We start from the raw sequence: 24550 nt of genomic DNA, 5'->3' as shown, positions 1-24550 counted from the left end.
TGGAGATCAAAAGCCACTTTATATAGAGTCAGACCAGGAGGAGTTGAGTCTGCGCACTGAAGGATCACTCTGACTCTGTGTCAGTTTCTATTACACTGAACTGAAACTGCTCAGAATCCTTGTGAATGTATTTTTATGTGTGTTTAGTTTTTAGAGTAGAATTATTTATTACTTTGCTGTATTTGGTAGTTAATAACCATGTTATTTTGTTTGTTTAGCATTTTAATTTGTTGTTGTGTTTAGTGAATCATAAAATGTTCAAACGATTCAACAGAAAACTTATGAATTCCTAAAACCTTTCTTAAAAACCACAACACTTTCTCCTAAACTGCACATTTCATACATTTAATGTCTTTTCGAAATAAAACAAATGAAGCTTCATGACAAGTCAAACATAAACTCCTTTATTTCTTATCTTGACTGATTATTGTACATGAAATGAAACCCAGAGAGTAAAGTTCATGAGAAGCTGTGTGAACGTGCTTGTGTGTGTTGAATTCTCGGTGTAAGATTGATGAATTAAAACAAAATATACAAGAGACAAGATAAGACATCATTTTCATCGTACAGTCATACATTTAGTTCAATTATAGGAATACACTTGGCTTTTATTCTGGTAAAACACACACACTTATCATGTATGTAAAATCTCGATTTGTTGGCTCTCTATGAAAGTTAAAGTGAATCAAATGTGGGTGAGAGTCGGGACATGAACGTCTCCGAGGAACGTGTAACTTGACTATTTCCTCTTAATTATGGTATTATATTTAAAAATTGAGTTATTCCATAAGTTCAAATCAACTCACCTCATATTTTTGGATGCTTGAGTTTTCGTCTTCACTCTTAGTCTGTGTTGTCTTTAAGCAGTGACAGGTAACCAACCAGTCACTTTATATACAGACAGATCAGAGTCGAGTTTGGACACATTCTTATGGTTCCCTTTCTTTCAGGTGACATTTCGCAGAAACATTAGTTACAGCAAAACACTGGCAAATGTCTTATTTGTCAGTGTTTGTTCAGGTTCAACTGGTGTTTAGCTATGATAAAACATAATAAAGAAACAATGGTTATAGTGACAAATATTACTTTAATCTTTAAAATGAGAAGTTATAGTTATTTTCAGAAAATGTTATTTCAGCATATTAAACCTACATCATATTCCTTCTTAGACTGGAAAACAGGTTGTTTCTTTAGATAAATAGACATGTGCCAAAAGTGTAACCATTACTCATCATGGAAATGTAACAAAAACACACAGAAAGATGCAAATCATTCGAAAGTTTGTTGAAGAGGTTTATTCTTTGGATCAGCCCAGTCGTGCATCTGTAAATTAGTAACTACCATAAAATCATTACTGCCACCATGTTGATGATAAATGCTCATATAAGTTCAACCACTAGTTAACCACCACCAAGAGTAAATATATCCACCAAACACACAATAGTGATTTGACTGTAATGTGTAACTTGACTATTTCCTCAAGAGAACTGAAGACACAACAGTCAGGACTAATCTGTGAGACGCATTTGCAGGAAATCTTTGATTTCAGTGCTATTTTGGGTTTTTAGATTATTTGCAGTCTTCTTCAAGGCCACGATGCTTTGTTACGGTAGAATGATCGTGGTTTCATCTCAGCTGCTTTCATGTGGTATTCCACTGATCTTCTGTAATCTCTACGATTAAAGAAGAGAAACGTTGCATAATGGTTGAAAAGCATTTGTGTGTGATGATCATCAAGATCTCTTGCTAGAAGTTCCTGGTACATTTCCTCTCCTACCTCCTGATCTCTACGTCCTTGTATTGTCGCAAGATTACTTTCTTTTACCAGGCAAGTGTCAGGGTACAAAGCAATCACTTCCTGGTGAAGGCTTATGGCCCTGTTCATTATTGCTGGTGATACATTGTTGCTCCTATTGCAGTAGGTGATCTTCCAATAGTAGCAGAGTGCAGCACACCTTTTCAGGAAGCGTTCATCTGGATGTTCTCTCAGGGCTTCTTCTGCCAGCTCAACTGCCTCATCAATGGAGAGGAATTCTTTGTAAACTCTTAAAATTGCTTTCAGACCACTGTAACTACTGACAGGGTTTCTTAGAACCAGCTCAGCCATCTCTCGAGCTTTGTCTCTAACATCTATACCTTCTTTTCGTCCATAATGAAAGTGTTTGATTGCAATGTACACGTTCTCTGGATCCTCTTGTCTGGCACGTTCTAATCTCTGCCTGACGTCATCTGTCAGGGGAAGCTCATGCTTCAGAGCTCTGACTAATGCTAAGACGAGGGAGGTCTTCCACTCCACCCGCTCTGGTTCTCTCTCAATGGCAGCCAGAAAAAGTTCTTCAACCTTCTTCAGATGGTCGTCGACCAATGTCATCAGTGTCCAGGCCTTCTCAGCAGTCACCTCTGCGTGCAGGTCATCCTGGCTCACATTTGGGTGTTGACTCCTCAGATCTTCAACCATTGATAGGTATCGCTCACTTTCTTGCTGGTGTCCCATGAGATGGTGCAACCAAGCCAGGTTCCCGTAGTTCACCATCATCCAAGGACCCTCTTCAGTGTCGTGTCTGCGGTTGAACTCCTCTGTGGCCAGGTTAAGAAACCTCAAGGCAGCTTCATTTGAGCCCAGACGGTGATGAAGGTAACCCAGGAGGTTGTAGATGTGAGGCAGCCAACAGTTCCCTTCATCTGTGCCGATGTCTTCCAGATAATCCCTGACAACCCATGGTTTGCTCTCCTGGGCGAGTTCCTTCCATGTGAAGTGACCCTGCAGGGTCTTCAGTCTGGCCTCCATGTTTGTCTGACTCTCACTGTTGGAGACAAGTCCACACTTTAGTACCACAGTGTTGTGTGTCTGTGTGTATTTGCAATCATGAAACTGTGCAATCAACTTTGTTTTTTTATTTAATATATAAAGGAATATGGTGATTGTCTCTCTGTGGGTGAAATGTTGCGAATGTTGGTCTATGTTTCAAAGCTGTGTGTGCTGCTCACAGTATACAGTATATTTATGCCTTTGTGTTTGTGGGTGTGTTTAAAATGGCATCAGATCAAGTGTGTTCTAGTGTGTGTGTACATTGGTTTATTGAAGAGTCCTTGGTTGTGTGTGTAAGAGCCAGTGTGTGATAGAAATAACATTTTACTATTGTTTGTTTGAATTCTTCACATAGGTGTGATTTTCTATTTAAGGTTGATCGATTTTTAATTAATGTATTATATTTAAAAATTGAGTTATTCCATAAGTTCAAATCAACTCACCTCATATTTTTGGATGCTTGAGTTTTCGTCTTCACTCTTAGTCTGTGTTGTCTTTAAGCAGTGACAGGTAACCAACCAGTCACTTTATATACAGACAGATCAGAGTCGAGTTTGGACACATTCTTATGGTTCCCTTTCTTTCAGGTGACATTTCGCAGAAACATTAGTTACAGCAAAACACTGGCAAATGTCTTATTTGTCAGTGTTTGTTCAGGTTCAACTGGTGTTTAGCTATGATAAAACATAATAAAGAAACAATGGTTATAGTGACAAATATTACTTTAATCTTTAAAATGAGAAGTTATAGTTATTTTCAGAAAATGTTATTTCAGCATATTAAACCTACATCATATTCCTTCTTAGACTGGAAAACAGGTTGTTTCTTTAGATAAATAGACATGTGCCAAAAGTGTAACCATTACTCATCATGGAAATGTAACAAAAACACACAGATAGATGCAAATCATTCGAAAGTTTGTTGAAGAGGTTTATTCTTTGGATCAGCCCAGTCGTGCATCTGTAAATTAGTAACTACCATAAAATCATTACTGCCACCATGTTGATGATAAATGCTCATATAAGTTCAACCACTAGTTAACCACCACCAAGAGTAAATATATCCACCAAACACACAATAGTGATTTGACTGTAATGTGTAACTTGACTATTTCCTCAAGAGAACTGAAGACACAACAGTCATGACTAATCTGTGAAACGCATTTGAAGGAAATCTTTGATTTCAGTGCTATTTTGGGTTTTTAGATTATTTGCAGTCTTCTTCAAGGCCACGATGCTTTTGTTACGGTAGAATGATCGTGGTTTCATTTCAGCTGCTTTCATGTGGTATTCCACTGATCTTCTGTAATCTCTACGATTAAAGAAGAGAAACGTTGCATAATGGTTGAAAAGCATTTGTGTGTGATGATCATCAAGATCTCTTGCTAGAAGTTCCTGGTACATTTCCTCTCCTACCTTCTGATCTCTACGTCCTTGTATTGTCGCAAGATTACTTTCTTTTACCAGGCAAGTGTCAGGGTACAAAGCAATCACTTCCTGGTGAAGGCTTATGGCCCTGTTCATTATTGCTGGTGATACATTGTTGCTCCTATTGCAGTAGGTGATCTTCCAATAGTAGCAGAGTGCAGCACACCTTTTCAGGAAGCGTTCATCTGGATGTACACTCAGGGCTTCTTCTGCCAGCTCAACTGCCTCATCAATGGAGAGGAATTCTTTGTAAACTCTTAAAATTGCTTTCAGACCACTGTAACTACTGACAGGGTTTCTTAGAACCAGCTCAGCCATCTCTCGAGCTCTGTCTCTAACATCTATACCTTCTTTTCGTCCATAATGAAAGTGTTTGATTGCAATGTACACGTTCTCTGGATCCTCTTGTCTGGCACGTTCTAATCTCTGCCTGACATCATCTGTCAGGGGAAGCTCATGCTTCAGAGCTCTGACTAATGCTAAGGCGAGGGAGGTCTTCCACTCCACCCGCTCTGGTTCTCTCTCAATGGCAGCCAGAAAAAGTTCTTCAACCTTCTTCAGATGGTCGTCGACCAATGTCATCAGTGTCCAGGCCTTCTCAGCAGTCACCTCTGCGTGCAGGTCATCCTGGCTCACATTTGGGTGTTGACTCCTCAGATCTTCAACCATTGATAGGTATCGCTCACTTTCTTGCTGGTGTCCGATGAGATGGTGCAACCAAGCCAGGTTCCCGTAGTTCACCATCATCCAAGGACCCTCTTCAGTGTCGTGTCTGCGCTTGAACTCCTCTGTGGCCAGGTTAAGAAACCTCAAGGCCTCTTCATCTGAGCCCAGACGGTGATGAAGGTAACCCAGGAGGTTGTAGATGTGAGGCAGCCAACAGTTCCCTTCATCTGTGCCGATGTCTTCCAGATCATCCCTGACAGCCCATGGTTTGATCTCCTGGACAAGTTCCTTCCATGTGAAGTGACACTGCAGGGTCTTCAGTCTGGCCTCCATGTTTGTCTGACTCTCACTGTTGGAGACAAGTCCACACTTTAGTACCACAGTGTTGTGTGTCCGTGTGTATTTGTTATCATGAAACTGTGCAATCAAATATATTTCTTTATTTAATATATAACAAAATATGGTGATTGTCTCTCTGTGGGTGAAATGTTGCAAATGTTGGTCTATGTTTCAAAGCTGTGTGTGCTGCTCACAGTATACAGTATATTTACGCCTGTGTGTTTTTGGGTGTGTTTAAAATGGCATCAGATCAAGTGTGTGTAAAAGCCAGTATGTGATATAAATAACATTTCACTATTGTTTGTTTGAATTCTTAACATAGGTGTGATTTTCTATTTAAGGTTGATTGATTTTTAATTATGGTATTATATTTAAAAATTGAGTTATTCCATAAGTTCAAATCAACTCACCTCATATTTTTGGATGCTTGAGTTTTCGTCTTCACTCTTAGTCTGTGTTGTCTTCGAGCAGTGACAGGTAACCAACCAGAGACTTTATATACAGACAGATCAGAGTCGAGTTTGGGCACATTCTTATGGTTCCCTTTGTTTCAGGTGACATTTCGCAGAAATAAAACCGAAAGTGGCGACTTTTCCAGACACACCCAAGTTAACTATGCTCCCTTAATACTGAATACATAAAACTTTACTGTTCAATATTTGTACTTTGGTTTGTGCTATTAAGTAATGTTGTGGTTTGCTGTTTGTCATTGTGTCGACTGATTTATTCTTGTGTTTACTGAGTTCATTGTTTTGTGTCATGAAATCTTTTCAGTAGAGAATGAACGAATAAGTTATAAAAACAAAAGTTGTCTTTACTTAACAGTGCGTAGCATAGTGCTATTTTTGCACTCGTCAACGTGTTGAAAGTGCAAAAGTCGAATAAACAGAAAAACCGAGGAATCAATTTAGCTGACTTTGCCAAACACCAGCAACAACGCCAAACAAAAACCGAACCACAGAGCTCAAACACAGAGATGGACCGGGGATTTGATTGTGCACGGGTGGGATGTTGAACTACAGGTGTGCCAATCTGAACCTGAGGAGTAGACAGCAGAGCAGGCGTTTTCCCGTAAACCAATACTTGCAAGAAAAAAAGGATTTACCAACCTTTGAAAAGACTCTAAGTGGGCCCGATCACTTTGTGACCAAAGACCTGCTTCGCCGGACTAAAGCCTAGAGACTCTTGCACAGAGTCATCACTGAGAGAAACAAACACATCAAGTCAAGAATGGACTGTAAATTGGGTCTACAAAATCACACAATTCACCTGAAGAAAGTAACAGCTTAGCACCAGACCGTGTTTGACTTGGACGTGTTTGCGTCATCTTGTTCTTTATGATTTCTAAACCTTTGGCTGTATGCTTCTCTGTGTGTGTGTGTGTGTGTGTGTGTGTGTGTGTGTGTGTGTGTGTGTGTGTGTGTGTGTGTGTGTGTGTGTGTGTGTGTGTGTGTGTGTGTGCGTGTGTGTGCGTGTGCGTGTGTGTGCGTGTGTGTGTAAAATCTTCTACATTAGTTTCAGTGAAATGAAGTGTTTATGCGGAGGAGTGTGTGATTTTGTAGGTGTGTCAGTGTATGTGTGCTCATTCATGTGTGTGTATGTTCTTTTGGTATAAAATGACTTACAGTAAAGTGAAACCAATGAAGAGTTCAACTTCATTGTAATTGAAACATAAATTCCTCTATTGTTTCTGATCAAGGTTTATTCCTGCTTTCTCTTGTCATTCAGCTGTTTATCGAGTATGAATCTATGACTATTTATTGAAGCCGTGAATAAGAGACAAAGAAACTTTTAGGTTGTCTTGTAGCTGACAAATCTATTTTAAATGTATTGAGGTCATGACGTGGAGAATGGGAAAGCGGAAATGTGCAATTATTGTTTGCATTGTTTTTAATACACTTTATTTTTAGAAGCTATTAGTGGTAGAACATTTTGAAATTGTTTGGACATGGAAACAGCATAAAAGCTCTTTGTCAATGAACCTTTATTATTGTCGACGGTTCATTAGTGTCAGCAGCCTCTTCGGTTATAGAATAAAAGGCAGGCTTGGTTTTAAAAATGCTTCAGATTTTCAACAACTTCCTCCCAATCTACATCTGCATCCATCCTTTGATTTGTTTTTCTATTGGGAGCTTTTATTATGTTCAGGAAACTTCTAAACAGAGAAAAGCTGCTCCCATCATCCAGTTCGTCCGGTGCGACTGCTCCTCCAGAAGGGTTTGTCTGAGGTCAGTTCCTGAGAAATGATGTCAAGGATGCTGTTGATTCTCTTTTTAACCCATTGACTGCTCAATCGGTCATCATTTCAGTTCATTATGGCCAGATAGCAGAAAAAATTAACAACAAATAAAGAGTTTTTCAATAAAAGTTTGGAGCAACAGCCTGGAAGGATTTCTCTCCTCTCGTCCTGAACCGTGTGTGAGGAACCATCAGTAGTCCCAAACTGTCATTTCTCGAGAAAGGAAACTCCAACTGGGCGCATTCCTTCCAACTCATTGTGAGCCGCAGCAAGCATGACTACTTGTTTATTGTGATAAGACTATAAAAGCAACATCAATTCTTTAACAAATAGTCCAGACGAGAAGACACAAACGCGTGGATTACAAGCTCCAGATCGTATTCTGACAACATTTTCCTAAGTTTAGAGACTTTTCTCAGTTGAAGGAAACAGTTTCTGATCAGTTTTCTGCAGTGTTGTACTAGAGACATGTCTTTATCAAATACAACACCCAGGTTTCTCAGGCTCAGTTTGACAGACTGACCTAAGTCACCTTAGTACTGACTCAACCCTGCAGCTAAATGTGGACAAAACAGAAACTCTGGTTATTGCTTCTGATAATAAAGAGTGATAAAGTGTTTTCACTCAGTCAATTATTTGCTGGAAATCAAACAATGGCTAAGTTCAGCCTCTGGGGCTCAGTTGGATATTACTATGATGATAAAAAGTATATATTTTATTGAGTATTGTTTTGATTGTTAAAGCGCTTTGTGACCCTGGTCTGGAAAAGAGCTATATAAATACAAATTACTTACTTACAATTCACCTGAAGAAAGTAACAGCTTGGGACCAGACCGTGTTTGCACTAGACGTGTTTGGGTCATCTTGTTCTTTATGTTTTCTAAACCTCTGCCTGTATGCTTCTGGAAACAATTGAATCTTTGTGTGTGTGCGTGTGTGCGTGTGTGCGTGTGTGCGTGTGCGTGTGTGTAAAATCTTCTACATTAGTTTCAGTAAAATGAAACAAAAAACTCATATTCACAGTTATTGAAAGAAAAATGAAGGTGTGTGTGTTTTATGCATATGTTTAAAACTCCCAAATCCTCCTTCTGTTTTCATTCATGTATTTGTAAATAGTGGGCCTGTAGTGTGTGTGTGTGTCTGCTTACATGTGTGTGCGTGTGTGTGTTTTTGTCTCCCTTTTTTGTCTGCTGTTGTGTGTGTGTCTGTATGTGTTTCTGCTAGTGTGTATGCGCGGTGGTGTATTTGTGTGCATGTCTGTTTGTGAATCCCAGTGTCCAATGTTGTTTGTTTGTGTTTCTCATGCGTGTTTGTCCTCGTCTGCGTGTGTGCGAGTGTGTGTTTCTGTATGTAAGTGATTATGCGGAGGAGTGTGTGGGTTTGGGTTCTACGTCATTGGTGCTCCGCCCTCTAACGGCTTCGCTATTGGTTTACCCCGAGGCACCGCCTCGTCTCTGAGAAAGCTTAATGAACTCGCCACCCAGCAGGGGGCAGTCCACTTCCTATAAAGGCGGGAAGCACCCGCCGCACTTTCTCCATTTTCAACTCAGCGAGAAAGCTCCTGGATACAGCATGGCGGACGTGAGCATGAACGTGGACGTAGATGTGTCTTTGTGCCTAACGTGTGACACCCCCCTGGGGAGGGGGGACACACACGCTCTCTGCTTCGTCTGCCTAGGCCCAGATCACGCGTTTGCGGATTGTGGGGCCTGCCGTATGCTTCCCGAGGAGGTCCGTAGGAGACGGGGAGCATACGAGGCCCGTCGGCGCACGCCGCGTCCTCCAGCCAGGTCGTGGGCCGACTACGATGAGGAGGACGACCGGCGGTGTTATGAGGCGGATCCGAGCACCCTGTTCGGTTCCGAGCCGGGGGACGTCGAAGCGGTCGGGGGAACCGGGCCGGTTCCTCGCTACCCGCTTGACGTCCTGCCGCGCATATTCACCGCCGCGGCGAACCGCATGGAGGTCGAGCTCCCCCCCGCACCTCCACTCGCGCCACCACCGTTTACATGCGGAGTGAAGGTCGGGCGGAACGAAGCGCGCAGGCCTACGGTTCCGGGGGTTATCTGTCCTACACTGGACGAGATCTGTGGCTACGCGCGGCGAGGGTCTGCCTCTCCCATGGCTTCAGGGCCTCCCGTAGGATCCTACGGACCCTATTGCCGTGTGGACGGGGTGGACTGGCGGCGCGGTGTCCCGGAGCCCTCGGATACGGTACGTGCCGCCCTCGACCCGGGAGCTCGACTGTGGCCAGGCCGCCCTGTAGCTCTGCCTAGAGCTGAAGACAGGTTGACGGCGATGTTGTTTAATAGATCCTACAGGGGGGGGACGCAGGTGGTCTCCCTCGCAAACAACATGGCTCTCCTGTGCGGTGCGCTCGACCGTGGACCGAGACGACCTTGGACCTTCGGAGTTGGAGGAAGTCAAGGACTCGGTGGCTGCGCTCCTCCGGATGTCGCAGGCGTACGCGATCCTGGGAGGGGGACTACGCGACGCTGGACAGCTGGGCCACCGGCACCTGTGGCTAGACCTGGCCACAGCGCTGCCGGAGAGAGACCGGAGGCTCCTCCTGGACGGACCGATAACGGAGGATTCCCTGTTCGGTCCGGAGCTCCGGAACGTCGTGGCCCGGCAGGAGGCAGCGCAGCAGGAGTCAGCGCAGCTCCGCCATCACCTGCATGGACGTGAGGACGAGGCGCGACGGGGGTCCGGCGCTCGGAGACGGAGAGCCCGTTCGTCGGCCCCATCAGCTGGTGCGGGGGGAAAGCGTCACCAGAGCCAGCCGCCCCAGCAGCAGCAACAGCCGCGGCGGGCGACGAGCGAGCGTCGCCGGGTTCCGCAGCAGGAGCCGGGGAGCCAGCAGCCGCAGCGGAGCCAGCGGAGACTGAGGGACCCGCGGCGGCGAGGACGCAGAGGCGTCGAGGCTTCTTCTCGGGGGAGCCCTCCTCCCCCCTACTCTTTCAAAGGGCTCTATGTAAATAAATCTAAGAAAACGTATGACTTTTCTGTGGTTCTTTCTGGAAGAGATGTTGGTAGCGTGCATGTGTTTCCGCCTGTGAGTGTGACGTATTCACAGGCGTCATTAGAAACTTTCGCCGCTAATGCTAAGCTAACATGCTCCGCCGTTCATAGACGGCGTGAATTTCCTCTCATAACACAGTCCGAAGGAGGGTTTAAACCCCTTCACCCGGGTCATGCCGAGACTGTAATAACGGAGTCTGTCCACACGAATGAGGGGCAGACTCCAACCACATGTGTTTTGTTTACAGACGAGCAGAGGTCCGCGAGACCGGCTGAGTCAGCTGTGTTTACTTCCGTGTCGACCAGCGCTCGTGCCCGACAGAGCGTGACAGCTGATGAGGTGAGTGGAACTAGTCTGGACATGTCTATGTTGCCTGGAGGTTGTTCCTTCCCCCACAGCGCTGTCTACAAGCACTGGCACCGTGGACGACGTCACGTTTGGCGGCAGAGAAACGCCATGGAACTGACGCAACCTGGTGTTTTTACGCGCGAGTTTTCTCGCCGTCCTGAGACCAGGCGAGGGCGAGGAACTTCCGTCCCGTCTGGTCGATCAACTGGAGAGGTGCGTGGCGGTCGGATCTCACGAGTGACAAACAGGTCGGGACCGCCAGCGGGGCTGGAGAATGTACGGGACCGGGTGAGTGATGCGGTGCCGACGCGCGCGCGACCTAACTCACTTCAGCTCCGGGTTAATTCTCCAGCACATTCCTCCACATCGCGGGTTTTGTCAGCTCCGGTGACACTAAGAAGTGCTCAGGGAGTTGGGAAGACTTCCGGGGGGGGAAGGGAACACGCACGACGCGCATCTGAGGTGTCTCACGCGCCTTGGGGGGCGGGCCGTAGACTACCCAAGGTTCGCCAGGGCTGCGGTTCTGACAGAACATTATTCGGCTTGGAGTCGCCTGGTTTTACTTCTAAGACCCACTTGGCTGGGGGGAGTAATCAGGCGGGGCTATGCGTTACAATTTGCCCGTCAACCCCCGCGTTTTTCAGGGATTCTCTGGACGCGTATGGCGGAGCAGGAGAAATTATCCTGTTTGAGAAACGAGGTGCCTACTCTGCTGCAGAAGGAGGTCGTAGAACTGGTCCCTGCAGCCAAGATGATGACAGGGTTTTACTCCCGGTACTTCCTCGTGGCGAAGAAGACCGGGGGTTGGAGGCCCATTCTGGACCTCAGCTATTTGAACAAGTTCATAGCTACCCGCCTGTTTCGCATGTTGACGGTCAAGAAACTGCTTTCAGGTGTAAGTCCAGGAGATTGGATGACATCTATCGACCTGACCGACGCGTACTTTCACATACCGATAGTCAAGAGACATCGAAAGTACTTGCGTTTCGCCCTCGAGGGTCGGGTGTTTCAATACACTCGACTCCCGTTCGGCTACTCTCTGGCACCCAGGACCTTCACCAAGTGTGTGGAAGCGGCAGTGGAGCCATTGAGAGTGAGTGGGGTAAGGATCTTGACCTATCTGGACGACTGGTTGATCCTTGCCAGGTCAGAGGCAGAAAGTTACGCTCACACACAGAAGGTGTTGAGCCATATTGCCACCCTGGGGTTCACAGTGAACCTCAGCAAGAGCGTTCTGACTCCAGTTCAACAGATAGTTTACCTGGGGGTACTGTTGAACTCGGAGGAAGGATACGCGCGCCTCCCGGACGTGCGTATCCAGCCCATTCTCCGACTGACAACACAGAAGCTCGGTGTCACGTGACAACAGCAGGCACTGTTATGTCCCTCCTGGGGCTCATGGCAGCAGCCCACACGGTTGTTCGGCTGGGCTTGCTGCACATGAGGGAGCTTCAGAGATGGTTTGGTCGTCTCAAGCTAGACCTCAAGCGGGAAAGAGGTCGGAAAGTGCGCCTTCCCGCTCGGGTTTTGCAGGACATCCAGTTTTGGAACTCTCTAGCCAACCTCAGGCGGAGAGTTCCATTGGGTTGCGTCCTTCGTTACACTCAAGTGTTTACAGACGCTTCTCTGACAGGTTGGGGAGGCACCTCGGGTCAGGCCTACGCCAGTGGGGTCTGGAGCAGTCCGGTGCTCAGACACATAAACTGGCTAGAGCTGAAGGCGATTCACAATGTCCTGCTTCACCTCTCTCCCCAACTGTCACGGTCCAACGTCCTAGTACTATCCGACAGCTCCACCGCCGTGGCGTACGTAAATCGCCAAGGTGGAGTCAGATCCCCAGCCCTTCTGAGTGTGGCAAAGAAGATTTGGCTGTGGGCAGACTGTCACCTGCTTTCGCTCAGAGCTCAGCATGTACCGGGCGAGCTGAATGCAGTAGCGGACAGACTGTCGAGGGGGGCCATCCAGGACGAATGGGGTCTGTCCGAGGCAGTGGCAAGCGAGATCTGGTCTCGATTCGGTCACCCGGTTGCAGACCTCTTCGCCAGCAAGGAGAACTTCAAATGCCCTCTTTGGTTCTCCCTCAGGGCTTCGGATTGCCCCCCACTAGGCGCGGATGCTTAGCCCATTCGAGGTGGCCGGTTGGTCTACTGTTCGCCTTCCCCCCTCCGCGCCTCCTTCTCCCCTTGATTCGGAGGGCGAGCTGAGGTTAATTCTAGTAGCACCAGACACCCCGGGGGCGCTCTGGTTCCCAGAGCTGGTGCGCATGGCGGTCGGGGCCCCGTGGGCCATCCCTTGGGGCCCCGCTGCCCTGTGTCGGGCGGGGGGGACTCTGACAGCGCCCCCGGTGCTGGGCCGGCCTCTCAAGGTGTGGCTCCTGCACGGGACGAGCTGATCGGGACTTTGGACCCGGACGTTCTCCACAGGCTGGAGAACGCCCGGGCCCCGTCAACACGCAGGCTTTATGCCTCAAAGTGGGGGATTTCTCCCGCTGGTGTTCAGACAGGTCCTTGGACCCCAGCTCTTGTTTGGTCTCCGCTATCCTGTCTTTCCTGCAACATTTGCTGGATAACGGGCGGACTGTGGCGACACTGAGAGTGTTCGCATCAGCCATAGCGACGAGGCATGTCGGTTTTGAGGGTGCTTCGGTTCGCGCCCACCCCTTGGTGGCGCGTTTCCTGCGGGGTGCCTGCAGGCTTCGACCTCCTGCAAGGCCTTCCAGCCCTCAGTGGGATCTCCAGTTGGTACTGGACTCTCTCACAGGCCCGACCTTCGAGCCTCTTGACCAAGTCCCACTGGATATCTTGTCTTTCAAGGTATCGCTCCTTCTGGCACTAACAACCACGAAGAGAGCAAGTGAGCTTTGTGCCCTCTCCATTAGCCCTGAGTGTCTTCCTTTGGCATCGAGGAGTCTTCGGTGTCTTTGCGTCCTAACCCAGCGTTCCGCCCGAAGATTCTGAGTTCCTTGTTCCGGGCGACGACCTTCACGCTGCGGGCCTTTCACCCGCAGCCCCACTCGGACCCGGGTCAGGAACGTCTCCACCTGTTGTGTCCAGTGAGGGCGTTGGCCTGTTACTTGCAGCGGGTGGCCGTGTTTAGGCGCTCTGATGCCCTCTTTGTCTGCCACGGTAGATGCCGACGGGGAGTGGCGGTCTCCCCCCAGAGGTTCTCTCATTGGGTGAGATCGGCCATTATCCGGGCCTACCGAGCAGCGGGTGGATCCGCTCCTAGCGGTCTGAGGGCACATTCCACCCGTGGCGTGGCAGCCTCAATGGCTCTTTTGCGGGGTGTGGCAGCAGAGGATATCTGCTCAGCTGCTTCTTGGGCGTCCACGTCTACCTTGCTAAGGCCTATCTCTTCGACGTGACGGCGGAATCAGTAGCTCATACGGTTTTGAGCGCTGCTGTGCCCCCCCTCGAGGCCCACGGCTCCAGTGGACTTGGATCCTGGGCCGGTGGGGCCCTAGCGATGCTGCTTCAGGAGCGGCGTCCAGCTGGGGGTACATTTATCCAGTCAGGCTTCGCCTTTTGGGTAAACCAATAGCGAAGCCGTTAGAGGGCGGAGCACCAATGACGTAGAAACCCTGAGTTATCTATCATAACCTCAGGTTCTACGAGTTGGTGCGAAGCCCTCTAACCTCGTCGCCCAGCGGCCGCCCTTCTCGCTGAGTTTTCAGTTGGAGAAAGTGCGGCGGGTGCTTCCCGCCTTTATAGGAAGTGGACTGCCCCCTGCTGGGTGGCGAGTTCATTAAGCTTTCTCAGAGACGAGGCGGTGCCTCGGGGTAAACCAATAGCGAAGCCGTTAGAGGGCTTCGCACCAACTCGTAGAACCTGAGGTTATGATAGATAACTCAGGGGTTACATATGTTTAAGAAGAATAATTACAATGAATAGCATGTAAATCAACTCAACATTAGTTACAGCAAAACACTGGCAAATGTCTTATTTGTCAGTGTTTGTTTTTGTGGTTCAACTGGTGTTAGCTATGATAAAATATAATAAAGAAACAATGGTTTAAGTGACAAATATTACTTTAATCTTTAAAAACAGAAGTAATAGTTATTTTGAGAACATTTTATTTCAGCATATTAAACCTACATCATATTCCTTCTTGGCCTGGAAAACAGGTTGTTTCTTCAGATAAATGGACATGTGTCAAAAGTGTAACCATTACTCATCATGGAAATGTAACAAAAACACACACAAAGATACAAATCATTTGAAAGTTTGTTGAAGAATTTTATTCTTTGGATCAGCCCAGTCGTGCATCTGTAAATTAGCAACTATCATAATTTTTTTTACCGCCACCAGGTTGATGATAGGTAGAACTTTTTAGGTTAGGTAGAACTTTATTGATCCCTCAGGAGGTCTCCTTCGGGAAATTGTTTAATCACCATGTTATTTAGTTTGTTTAGCATTTACTTACTGTTTTATACGGTACATGTTCATATAAGTTCAACCACTAGTTAACCACCACCAAGAGTAAATATATCCACCAAACACACAATAGTGATTTGACTGTAATGTTGTTAGATTAAAAATTATTATACACTATACGTATACGCCATACTTAAATGAATGCTCAAAGATAATCAAAATATAAAGTATAAACTACTTGCTTTGTCTAAGAAGCTTAAGCGTCAATCAAAACACTGTTTAAAGACAACCTTGAAACAGAATTAGAGATACGATGCCGGTTATTTAAAACGTCTATTTGTGTCGCGATCCGATCAGGGCAGGAGACCCAGATGCGGAAGAGTCAATACATCCAAGGAGGAATAGTTCAGAAAAAGTCTTTAATAAATCTAAACGGTACGTTATAGGAAAGAAAGGAACAAAAAACAAACAGGCACTCGGGACGAAGGCAGGGCACGGCTGGAGATCGGGGTCTCAACTACAACAAAAGGACAAAAGGACTCACGTGAGTAAAATAAAGGGCTGACAACGTCAGGAGTATCCACAGGATTATCAAAGTTCAGATCCAATGCGAGGAGCAAGATCGAAAGGATAGCAACCCAGCCTTTTCACACCTGGGGTCGTGAAACAAAGAGTGAAGCGGGACACACCCAGGAGGGGGGGGGGGGCCATTTGGTGAGAGGGGGAGGACCTCCCGGCCCGGAAATTTGCCTTAAAAATAGCGATATTTCTACGGATCGGAACCGTTTCTCCGGGACTATTGACTTGTACAGTCGCCGAGAGGAAGTGTGACCGGTCGCGATCGTAAAGCTTGTATTTTGTTTGACTTGAAGCAGCGAATAAACGACCCGTGACACACTCTGAATTGACCATCTTTCTCCACAAAGTAAAGTATAAGAAAAGGAAGTGACGGCGTGTTGGAGCGACCGGAACGGACTCCTGTTTTGAACGTTTTAATGTATAAATTGACTATTTCCTCAAGAGAACTGAAGACGGAAAAATCAGGACTCATCTGTAGGAAGTTTTTTTAGGAAATCTTTGATTCCAGTGCTATTTGGTGTTCTTGGATTATTTGCACTCTTCTTCAAGAACTTGATGCTGTTGTCACGGAAGAATGATCGTGGTTTCATCTCAGCTGCTTTCATGTGGTATTCCACTGATCTTCTGTAATCTCTACGATTAAAGAAGAGAAATCTTGCATAATGGTTGAAAAGCATTTGTGTGTGATGATCATCAAGATCTCTTGCTAGAAGTTCCTGGTACATTTCCTCTCCTACCTCCGGATCTCTACATCCTTGTATGGTCGCAAGATTACTTTCCTTTACCAGGCAAGTGTCAGGGAATAACTTCCTGGTAAAGGTTTATGGCCCTGTTCATTGTTGCTGGGGATACATTGTTGCTCCTATTGTAGTAGGTGGCCCTCCATAAGTAGCAGAGTGCAGCACACCTTTTCAGGGAGCGTTCATCTGGATGTTCTCTCAGGGCTTCTTCTGCCAACTCAACTGCCTCATCAATGGAGAGGAATTCTTTGTAAAATATTATCATTGCTTTCAGATCACTGTAACTACTGACAGGGTTTCTTAGAACCAGCTCAGCCACCTCTCGAGCTTTGTCTCTAAAATCAATACCTTCTTTTCGTCCATGATGAATGTGTTTGATTGCAATGTACACGTTCTCTGGATCCTCTTGTCTGGCACGTTCTTATCTCTGCCTGACGTCATCTGTCAGGGGAAGCTCATGCTTCTGAGCTCTGACTAATGCTAAGGCGAGGGAGGTCTTCCACTCCACCCGCTCTGGTTCTCTCTCAATGGCAACCAGAAAAAGTTCTTCAACCTTCTTCAGATGGTCGTCGACCAATGTCATCAGTGTCCAGGCCTTCTCAGCAGTCACCTCTGCGTGCAGGTCATCCTGGCTCACATTTGGGTGTTGACTCCTTAGATCTTCAACCTTTGATAGGTATCGCTCACTTTCTGGCTGGTGTCCCATGAGATGGTGCAACCAAGACAGGTTCCCGTAGTTCACCATCATCCAAGGACCCTCTTCAGTGTCGTGTCTGCGATTGAACTCCTCTGTGGCCAGGTTAAGAAACCTCAAGGCCTCTTCATCTGAGCCCAGACGGTGATGAAGGTAACCCAGGAGGTTGTAGATGTGAGGCAGCCAACAGTTCCCTTCATCTGTGCCGATGTCTTCCAGATAATCCCTGACAACCCATGGTTTCTTCTCCTGGACGAGTTCCTCCCATGTGAAGTGACACTGCAGGGTCTTCAGTCTGGCCTCCATGTTTGTCTGACTCTCACTGTTGGAGACAAGTCCACACTTTAGTACCACAGTGTTGTGTGTCCGTGTGTATTTGCAATCATGAAACTGTGCAATCAACTATAATTATTGTTTATTGCTTGTGTGTGTTTTTATATTTCTGTCAGCGCTAGTGTGTTCCTTCTTTAAAAATGAAAATAAATAACAATGAATTAAATGTGTGTGCTTTAAAAGAGTTAAGTGGAAGGCCAAAGGTCGTGTGTAAAAGCCAGTATGTGGTAGAAATAATGTTTAATGCCGTCATGTGTCACGTGACTATGTGTTGAGAAATTGTCAAGTTGAGTTGCTGCAAATCACTATATAGTTACCTTTAATATAACAAATTACGTTATACCTCTGTGTTTGTGTCTCTTTGCGTGCGTGTGTTTATGTGTGTCTTTGTGTGTGTGTGTGTGTGTCGAGTAAATAAAAAGTAGACAAACAATACTACTCTTACTTAATACCATCAATCGTAAAGATGATTATTTTTATATTAAAAAAAATCAATATATTTGAGTTATAAATGTAAATAAACTCACCTCATGATTGGTCAGTTTTCATCTTCACTCTTAGTTTGTGTTTTCTTGTCAGTCTCTGGAGATCAAAAAGCCACTTTATATGGAGTCAGACCAGGAGGTGTTGAGTCTGCGCACTGAAGGAAGACTATGTGCAGATCCTGCGGCATTTGCGGGCATTAGGGGGCCGTGCCCGCCCCCAGGGTCAGCCGTGGCCGCCCTGGCAGGAAGGTAGTTTTTTTTAACATAAGAGTGGTCAACCCTCTGCCCTGTCGAACAAAGCCAGAGCGCTGGCCTATTACAGGTGATGTAAATATTACAATGTTGTAGCTCAACTCTTTAGTTATTTCCATGAGAGAACACACAACAATGCTACAGCAATCCGGGATTCAAAATGTGTTTCGTTTATTATCTTCTCCGATCTCTCAACACACATCCATCGATGTCAAGAGAACAGCACACCCAAGTGGTCATTAGGTTCCACTACAGTTATTGTTATCATTAATGGTTACAGTTGCTTATAGAGTCAGTAACAGTTTTGGTTTTCAGTATGAACATCCCTAATACCCTGACGAGAAAAAGTAACAAGGAGAGCGAGCAGGAAGCAGCGCCATCCATGTCTACTGAAAACACAAGCACTGAAGTCAACCTGAACACTGGAGTGAACATTTAAACTGAGAGAGTAGCTGCAGCTAAAGCCTGTACTTAAACTCACCAAGATACCTGCCTTGGACTTGGGCTCGGTGAAAGTTCAGTATTGTTTTTATCTTTTAAAAACAAGGCTCCTGTAGTATGACTAAATAGCCTATATTTTCATGTTGGTCATTTGGTTCCCTTTAAAAAAAGATATTTTTCAGCAACTGGGCTTCATCAAGTAGTCAAACAGATCACACATCACACCTCACATGATTTTGTTCAATAAGATGAAAACCTATTTGATGGTTCAATCCAGTGCTCAGGTTGACTTCAGTGCTTATGTTTTTAGTAGAAGTGAAGCTGTGGTGCTTTAGATTAATAAATGGGGACAGCACTAAACTTTGTTCTTGGTTTTTAGTGTTTTTTTAGATTTTGGGATCAACCATCACTTTTTAGTAATGGGAGAATTATTTTTCTGTACTGTGCGAGTCGTCCCAGAGCCATTGTGCAGCCTGAAGCCAATACGTTTTTAGGTTGAAAAGTTTGCCCCCCTGAAAAAATGTAATGCCCCCCCTTAAATGTTTTTCTGCAGCCGGGTCTGACTCTGTGTTAGTTTCTATTTCACTGAACTGAAACTGAAACTGCTCAGAATCCTTGTGAATGTATTTTTATGTGTTTAGTTTTTAGAGTAGAATTATTTATTACTTTGCTGTATTTGGTAGTTAATCACCATGTTATTTTGTTTGTTTGGCTTTTAACTTTGTTGTTGTGTTTAGTGAATCATGAAATGTTCAAACGATTCAACAGAAAACTTTTGAATTCCTAAAACCTTTCTTAATTTGAACAACCACAACACTTTCTCCTAAATTGCACATTTCATACATTTAATGTCTTTTCGAAATAAAACAAACCAAGCTTCATGACAAGACAAACATACAATCCTCCTTTATTTCTTGTCTTGACTGATTATTGTACATGAAATAAAACCCAGAGAGTAAAGTTCATGAGAAGCTGTCTAAATTAAAACAAAATATACAGGAGACAAGATAAGACATCATTTTCATCGTACAGTCATACATTTGTTCAATAATAGGAATACACTTGGCTTTCATTCTGGTAAAACACAAACACACTTATCATGTATGAAAAATCTTGATTTGTTGGCTCTTTATGAAAGTTAAAGTGAATCAAATGTGGGTGAGAGTCGGGACATGAACTTCTCCGAGGAACGTGTAACTTGACTATTTCCTCAAGAGAACTGAAGACACAGCAGTCAGGACTAATCTGTGAGAAGCTTTTCCAGGAAATCTTTGATTTCAGTGCTATTTTGGGTTCTTGGATTATTTGCACTCCTTTTCAAGGCCTCGATGCTGTTGTCACGGAAGAATGACCGTGGTTGCATTTCAGCTGCTTTCATGTTGTATTCCACTGATCTTCTGTAATCTCTACGATCAAAGAAGAGAAATCTTGCATAATGGTTGAAAAGCATTTGTGTGTCTTGATCATCAAGATCTCTTGCCAGAAGTTTCTGGTACATTTCCTCTCCTACCTCCGGGTCTCTACGCCCTTGTATGGTCGCAAGATTACTTTCCTTTACCAGGCAAGTGTCAGGGTACAAATTAATCACTTCCTGGTGAAGGCTTATGGCCCTGTTCATTGTTGCTGGTGATACAGATACATTGTTGCTCCTATTGTAGTAGGTGATCTTCCAATAGTAGCAGAGTGCAGCACACCTTTTCAGGAAGCGTTCATCTGGATGTTCTCTCAGGGCTTCTTCTGCCAGCTCAACTGCCTCATCAATGGTGAGGAATTTCATGTAAACTCTTAAAATTACTTTCAGACCACTGTAACTACTGACAGGGTTTCTTAGAACCAGCTCAGCCATCTCTCGAGCTTTGTCTCTAACATCTATACCTTCTTTTCGTCCACGATGAAAGTGTTTGATTGCAATGTACACGTTCTCTGGATCCTCTTGTCTGGCACGTTCTAATCTCTGCCTGACGTCATCTGTCAGGGGAAGCTCATGCTTCTGAGCTCTGACTAATGCTAAGGCGAGGGAGGTCTTCCACTCCACCCGCTCTGGTTCTCTCTCAATGGCAACCAGAAAAAGTTCTTCAACCTTCTTCAGATGGTCGTCGACCAATGTCATCAGTGTCCAGGCCTTCTCAGCAGTCACCTCTGTGTGCAGGTCATCCTGGCTCACATTTGGGTGTTGACTCCTTAGATCTTCAACCTTTGATAGGTATCTCTCACTTTCTGGCTGGTGTCCCATGAGATGGTGCAACCAAGCCAGGTTCCCGTAGTTCACCATCATCCAAGGACCCTCTTCAGTGTTGTGTCTGCGCTTGAACTCCTCTGTGGCCAGGTTAAGAAACCTCAAGAACTCTTCATCTGAGCCCAGACGGTGATGAAGGTAACCCAGGAGGTTGTAGATGTGAGGCAGCCAACAGTTCCCTTCATCTGTGCCGATGTCCTCCAGATAATCCCTGACAACCCATGGTTTCTTCTCCTGGACGAGTTCCTCCCATGTGAAGTGACACTGCAGGGTCTTCAGTCTGGCCTCCATGTTTGTCTGACTCTCACTGTTGGAGACAAGTCCACACTTTAGTACCACAGTGTTGTGTGTCCGTGTGTATTTGCAATCATGAAACTGTGCAATCAACTATAATTATTGTTTATTGCTTGTGTGTGTTTTTATATTTCTGTCAGCGCTAGTGTGTTCCTTCTTTAAAAAAAGAAAATGAATAACAATAAATTAAATGTGTGTGCTTTAAAAGAGTTAAGTGGAGGGCCAAAGGTCATGTGTAAAAGCCAGTATGTGGGAGAAATAATGTTAAATGCCGTCATGTGTCACGTGACTATGTGTTGAGCCATTGTCAAGTTGAGTTTTCTTACTTATTTCCAAACCTTTTAGCTGCAAATCAATATACAGTTACCTTTAATATAACCAATTACGTTATACCTCTGTGTTTGTGCCTCTGTGCGTGTGTATATGTGTGTGTTTGTGTGTGTGTCTTTGTGTTTGTGTGCGTGTGTGCCTAGGTTTGTGTGTGTGTGGGTGAGCAAGGGCGGACTGGGACGGTGAAGTGGCCCGGGAGTCATTGACAGACCGGCCCACTTTATGGGTGGTGTGAGAGGCTATCAAGCCTGAACACTGATGAAAAGCATTTTACGTTGTTTTTGACCTAAATCACATAGTCAACATTAACCTGAACCCTAAAGTAGCATGCAGTTAAATAATTACAGTAGTGTTTTTAATGAACATCATGGTTTTAATCAGGTCATTGATACAATGAGTAGACCACTAGATGGCGACACAATTTCAACACTGAGCACATGTTATTTAACAATAGTTGGAAAACAAAGCTAACTATGTAGCACATGAAAACTAAACCAGCAACATTAATGAAAATTAGAACTTAAGTGAAAACAGAAAAATAACATTTGAACAAAAAAAAAAAAGAAGAGAAAACTTGGCATTTGAAGGAGTCCATTTTGGTCAGAATTCTCTCTGGAGTCCCCTCTGAAAGATATAAATGAGAAACAAAAATGTTACTTGAATCACAAAATACAATATGTCATGAGCTGAGAGTACATGCAGAAATGCAATAAAACAATCCTGAAGCCTTTGTCAAAACCACAGAGATAAATATTTGAATTGATTATTAAAGCAATGTTAATATACATACTTAGCTTTACTCAATTAGAAGTAATTTCAAACAATTATTTCTAAAAAATTCCCATGATCAATAGTGTTATAGTCCAGTGTGTCGCTGCCTCAGCTTGACTCTGTCGCTCAAAACCCTTTTGCGGATGAGAATGACGGCTATGACGCTCCAACACTTTTCATCTCCTGCGGACTCGCTGTCTATGAAGAGACATGTGAGGTCCTAGGAGAAGGTCTTTTAGACTACCTTAGGAAGTATGCCTCGGTACAATTTGGGTGAATATCACTTTGCTCATCGACTCTAAGGTGAATGTGTGTTAAGTTGGTCATGCCAGTGATGAAGGAGCTTCTATCCCTAGGATTAGTATAAGCCATGCAAAGAAACAAAGAGTGCTCCTGTGTCCTGTTGGATTAAAAATGATTATACACTATACGTATACGGCATACTTAAATCAATGCTAAAGATAATCAAAATATAAAGTATAAGTTACTTGCTTCATCTTAGAGCTTAAACGTTTGAATACACATTCACAGTCAACATTTCACTCCAGACTGATGCACTGTTTCAAGAAAAGCTTGGAACAGGAATAGAGTCATGACAGAGATTACTTTAACATCTGTCCGTCTGCCCGTTTCACACCTGTGGGCGTGAAACAAAGAAGGAGACAGGAACTTCCACCGAAATACATTTGAATGATAAACAAAGTAGGAAGAATTCTCCACAGGAGATCGTAACACAGGGAGTTTGAAGGAACCAATAGGGCGATAGGGGGAGGACCTCTCGGCCCGCAAATTTGCCTTAAATATAGCGATGTTATTATTGTTCGAGACGTCTTTCCCGGAGCTATTGACCTGTAGAGCTGCCGGCAAAGAGCGTGTCCGATCGATCGTAAAAGTTTGTATCTTTGTTTGACTTGAAGCCGCGAATAAACGACCCATTACACTCTGCATTGACCTCTTTTCTCCATAAAGCAAAGTATTAAGACCCGGAGGTGACGTCGTGTTGGAACGACGGAAACAAACTCAGTTTTAACCGTTTTAGTCCTTATCGCATTAACAGCCATATCCTGTTTGAACCATCTTTGCTGAAAAATGCCCTCTGACTTCATGGTTGTCTGACTTTTGCTGTGGGTGAAAATGAAGGAAGAGTTCTAATGTTTCTGGCTTTGGTTTGAAGAAATAATCAACTTCTGCATGAGGAGCACTGGCTTCCTTGTTTTGACCATCTTTATCAACAGCAGCATTATACACAGGCTACAAACGATTAGTATTGTCAGTTATATTATAAATCACTAACAATGCACTGTTAACAAACTATGAGGATTGCAGTTTTTGGTGTAAGTTATTTTCAGCATCACCATAACAATAATGGAGCTTGTACAGAGATCCTCTGTCCACAGCTGGATTATCTTCAACCTGGAAAAAAACATATTAGTAATGTTAATTATGCTAGTTAACCAATACAAGCACATCATCATCATCAGTACTATACTAAAAATAAATAGTTTAAGATTAGTTAAATATGTACATAAGATTATGTAAGGTTATTAAGCAATATAATGCCAGAAACGTATACAAAACTAATCATATTTCCACCATACAACCCGAACCATCCAGTGATGATCCCATGAAGGATGGTCATGTATAAGCGCATACATAACAAAGTTTATGACGCTTCTCTTCACTTGCTGAAGTAGCTAAAAATGCACTAAAGATGCTGAATTATCATTTCCATTTCATTTGTACAAGTTTATGTGCCATTTCCCAGATAAGACCCTGACAATTACATTTTTTCAAAGGCAGGTTGATAGTGTCTAGATAAAAGGTTATCCATAGCTTAACTATGTTTGCTAATCTTCCTAATATAACTTACCATCATGAGGTCGTTCGCTCTGTCCCGTCCTCTGTCATCTCAGCATCAACACCATCTTTGTCAGCACTACTGCTGGGTATGTCATCATCTTGGGTGGACACTGGTCCAGAACGACCACCAAATAGGTCCATTATTAAAAAATTGTAGCTGCAAGTTGACTCAAGGATTTTTTTTTTTTTTTTTTTGTTTTACCCCTGAGCTTTTCAGCACCACATTTGCGTTTTTTTTTATGCTCCATTTTTCCAAGACTAGCTTGTTATCAATTGTTTATCACAGCTCTAGCTCCTCTTCAGAAGCTTGAT

The 24550-nt window shown here is 44.6% G+C and overlaps 5 protein-coding genes across 7 annotated transcripts in view; all 5 read right to left on the bottom strand.

The window, feature by feature from the left end:
- The window catches only part of LOC148086488 (uncharacterized), a 74615-nt gene that overhangs the window by 27087 nt on the left and 22978 nt on the right, over positions 1 to 24550 (bottom strand). The window lies entirely within an intron of this gene.
- Positions 242 to 24478, bottom strand: LOC148086491 (protein IFIT1 homolog B-like). 3 transcript variants are annotated; one of them, XM_087784629.1, is made up of 4 exons: positions 24249 to 24478; positions 23734 to 23791; positions 19646 to 22231; positions 242 to 376 (listed from the first exon to the last, which is right to left on the bottom strand). In XM_087784629.1, the coding sequence occupies exon 3, from the start codon at positions 21272 to 21274 to the stop codon at positions 19988 to 19990; it is 1287 nt and encodes a 428-aa protein (XP_087640755.1). In that variant the 5' UTR covers positions 21275 to 22231; positions 23734 to 23791; positions 24249 to 24478; the 3' UTR covers positions 242 to 376; positions 19646 to 19987. The 3 variants fall into 3 exon arrangements, with proteins under 3 accessions (XP_087640755.1, XP_087640753.1, XP_087640754.1); XM_087784627.1 differs by having other exon boundaries at positions 23734 to 24478; XM_087784628.1 differs by having other exon boundaries at positions 19646 to 23791.
- On the bottom strand, positions 1555 to 2812 carry LOC148086494 (protein IFIT1 homolog B-like). Its single transcript, XM_087782933.1, has one exon. The coding sequence runs from the start codon at positions 2786 to 2788 to the stop codon at positions 1586 to 1588; it is 1203 nt and encodes a 400-aa protein (XP_087639059.1). The 5' UTR covers positions 2789 to 2812; the 3' UTR covers positions 1555 to 1585.
- On the bottom strand, positions 3733 to 5698 carry LOC148086493 (interferon-induced protein with tetratricopeptide repeats 5-like). Its single transcript, XM_087782932.1, has 2 exons — positions 5652 to 5698; positions 3733 to 5251 (listed from the first exon to the last, which is right to left on the bottom strand). Exons 1-2 carry the CDS (start codon positions 5654 to 5656, stop codon positions 3955 to 3957), a joined length of 1302 nt encoding a protein of 433 aa, XP_087639058.1. The 5' UTR covers positions 5657 to 5698; the 3' UTR covers positions 3733 to 3954.
- LOC148086492 (protein IFIT1 homolog B-like) lies at positions 14946 to 18207 on the bottom strand. The gene is made up of 2 exons (XM_087782931.1): positions 18097 to 18207; positions 14946 to 17558 (listed from the first exon to the last, which is right to left on the bottom strand). The coding sequence occupies exons 1-2, from the start codon at positions 18099 to 18101 to the stop codon at positions 16964 to 16966; spliced, it is 600 nt and encodes a 199-aa protein (XP_087639057.1). The 5' UTR covers positions 18102 to 18207; the 3' UTR covers positions 14946 to 16963.

The sequence above is a fragment of the Callionymus lyra genome, chromosome 2 (assembly GCF_982586985.1).
Source record: "Callionymus lyra chromosome 2, fCalLyr1.hap1.1, whole genome shotgun sequence".
Taxonomy (NCBI): Eukaryota; Metazoa; Chordata; class Actinopteri; order Syngnathiformes; family Callionymidae; genus Callionymus; species Callionymus lyra.
Note: the sequence above shows the minus strand (reverse complement) of the source record. Positions and strands in the feature narration are given on the sequence as shown.

What these genes read in the sequence shown, in the direction of transcription:
- LOC148086494 (XM_087782933.1), bottom strand. Translation starts at nt 2,788, where the DNA reads ATGGAGGCCAGACTGAAGACCCTGCAGGGTCACTTCACATGGAAGGAA.
- LOC148086491 (XM_087784627.1), bottom strand. Translation starts at nt 21,274, where the DNA reads ATGGAGGCCAGACTGAAGACCCTGCAGTGTCACTTCACATGGGAGGAA.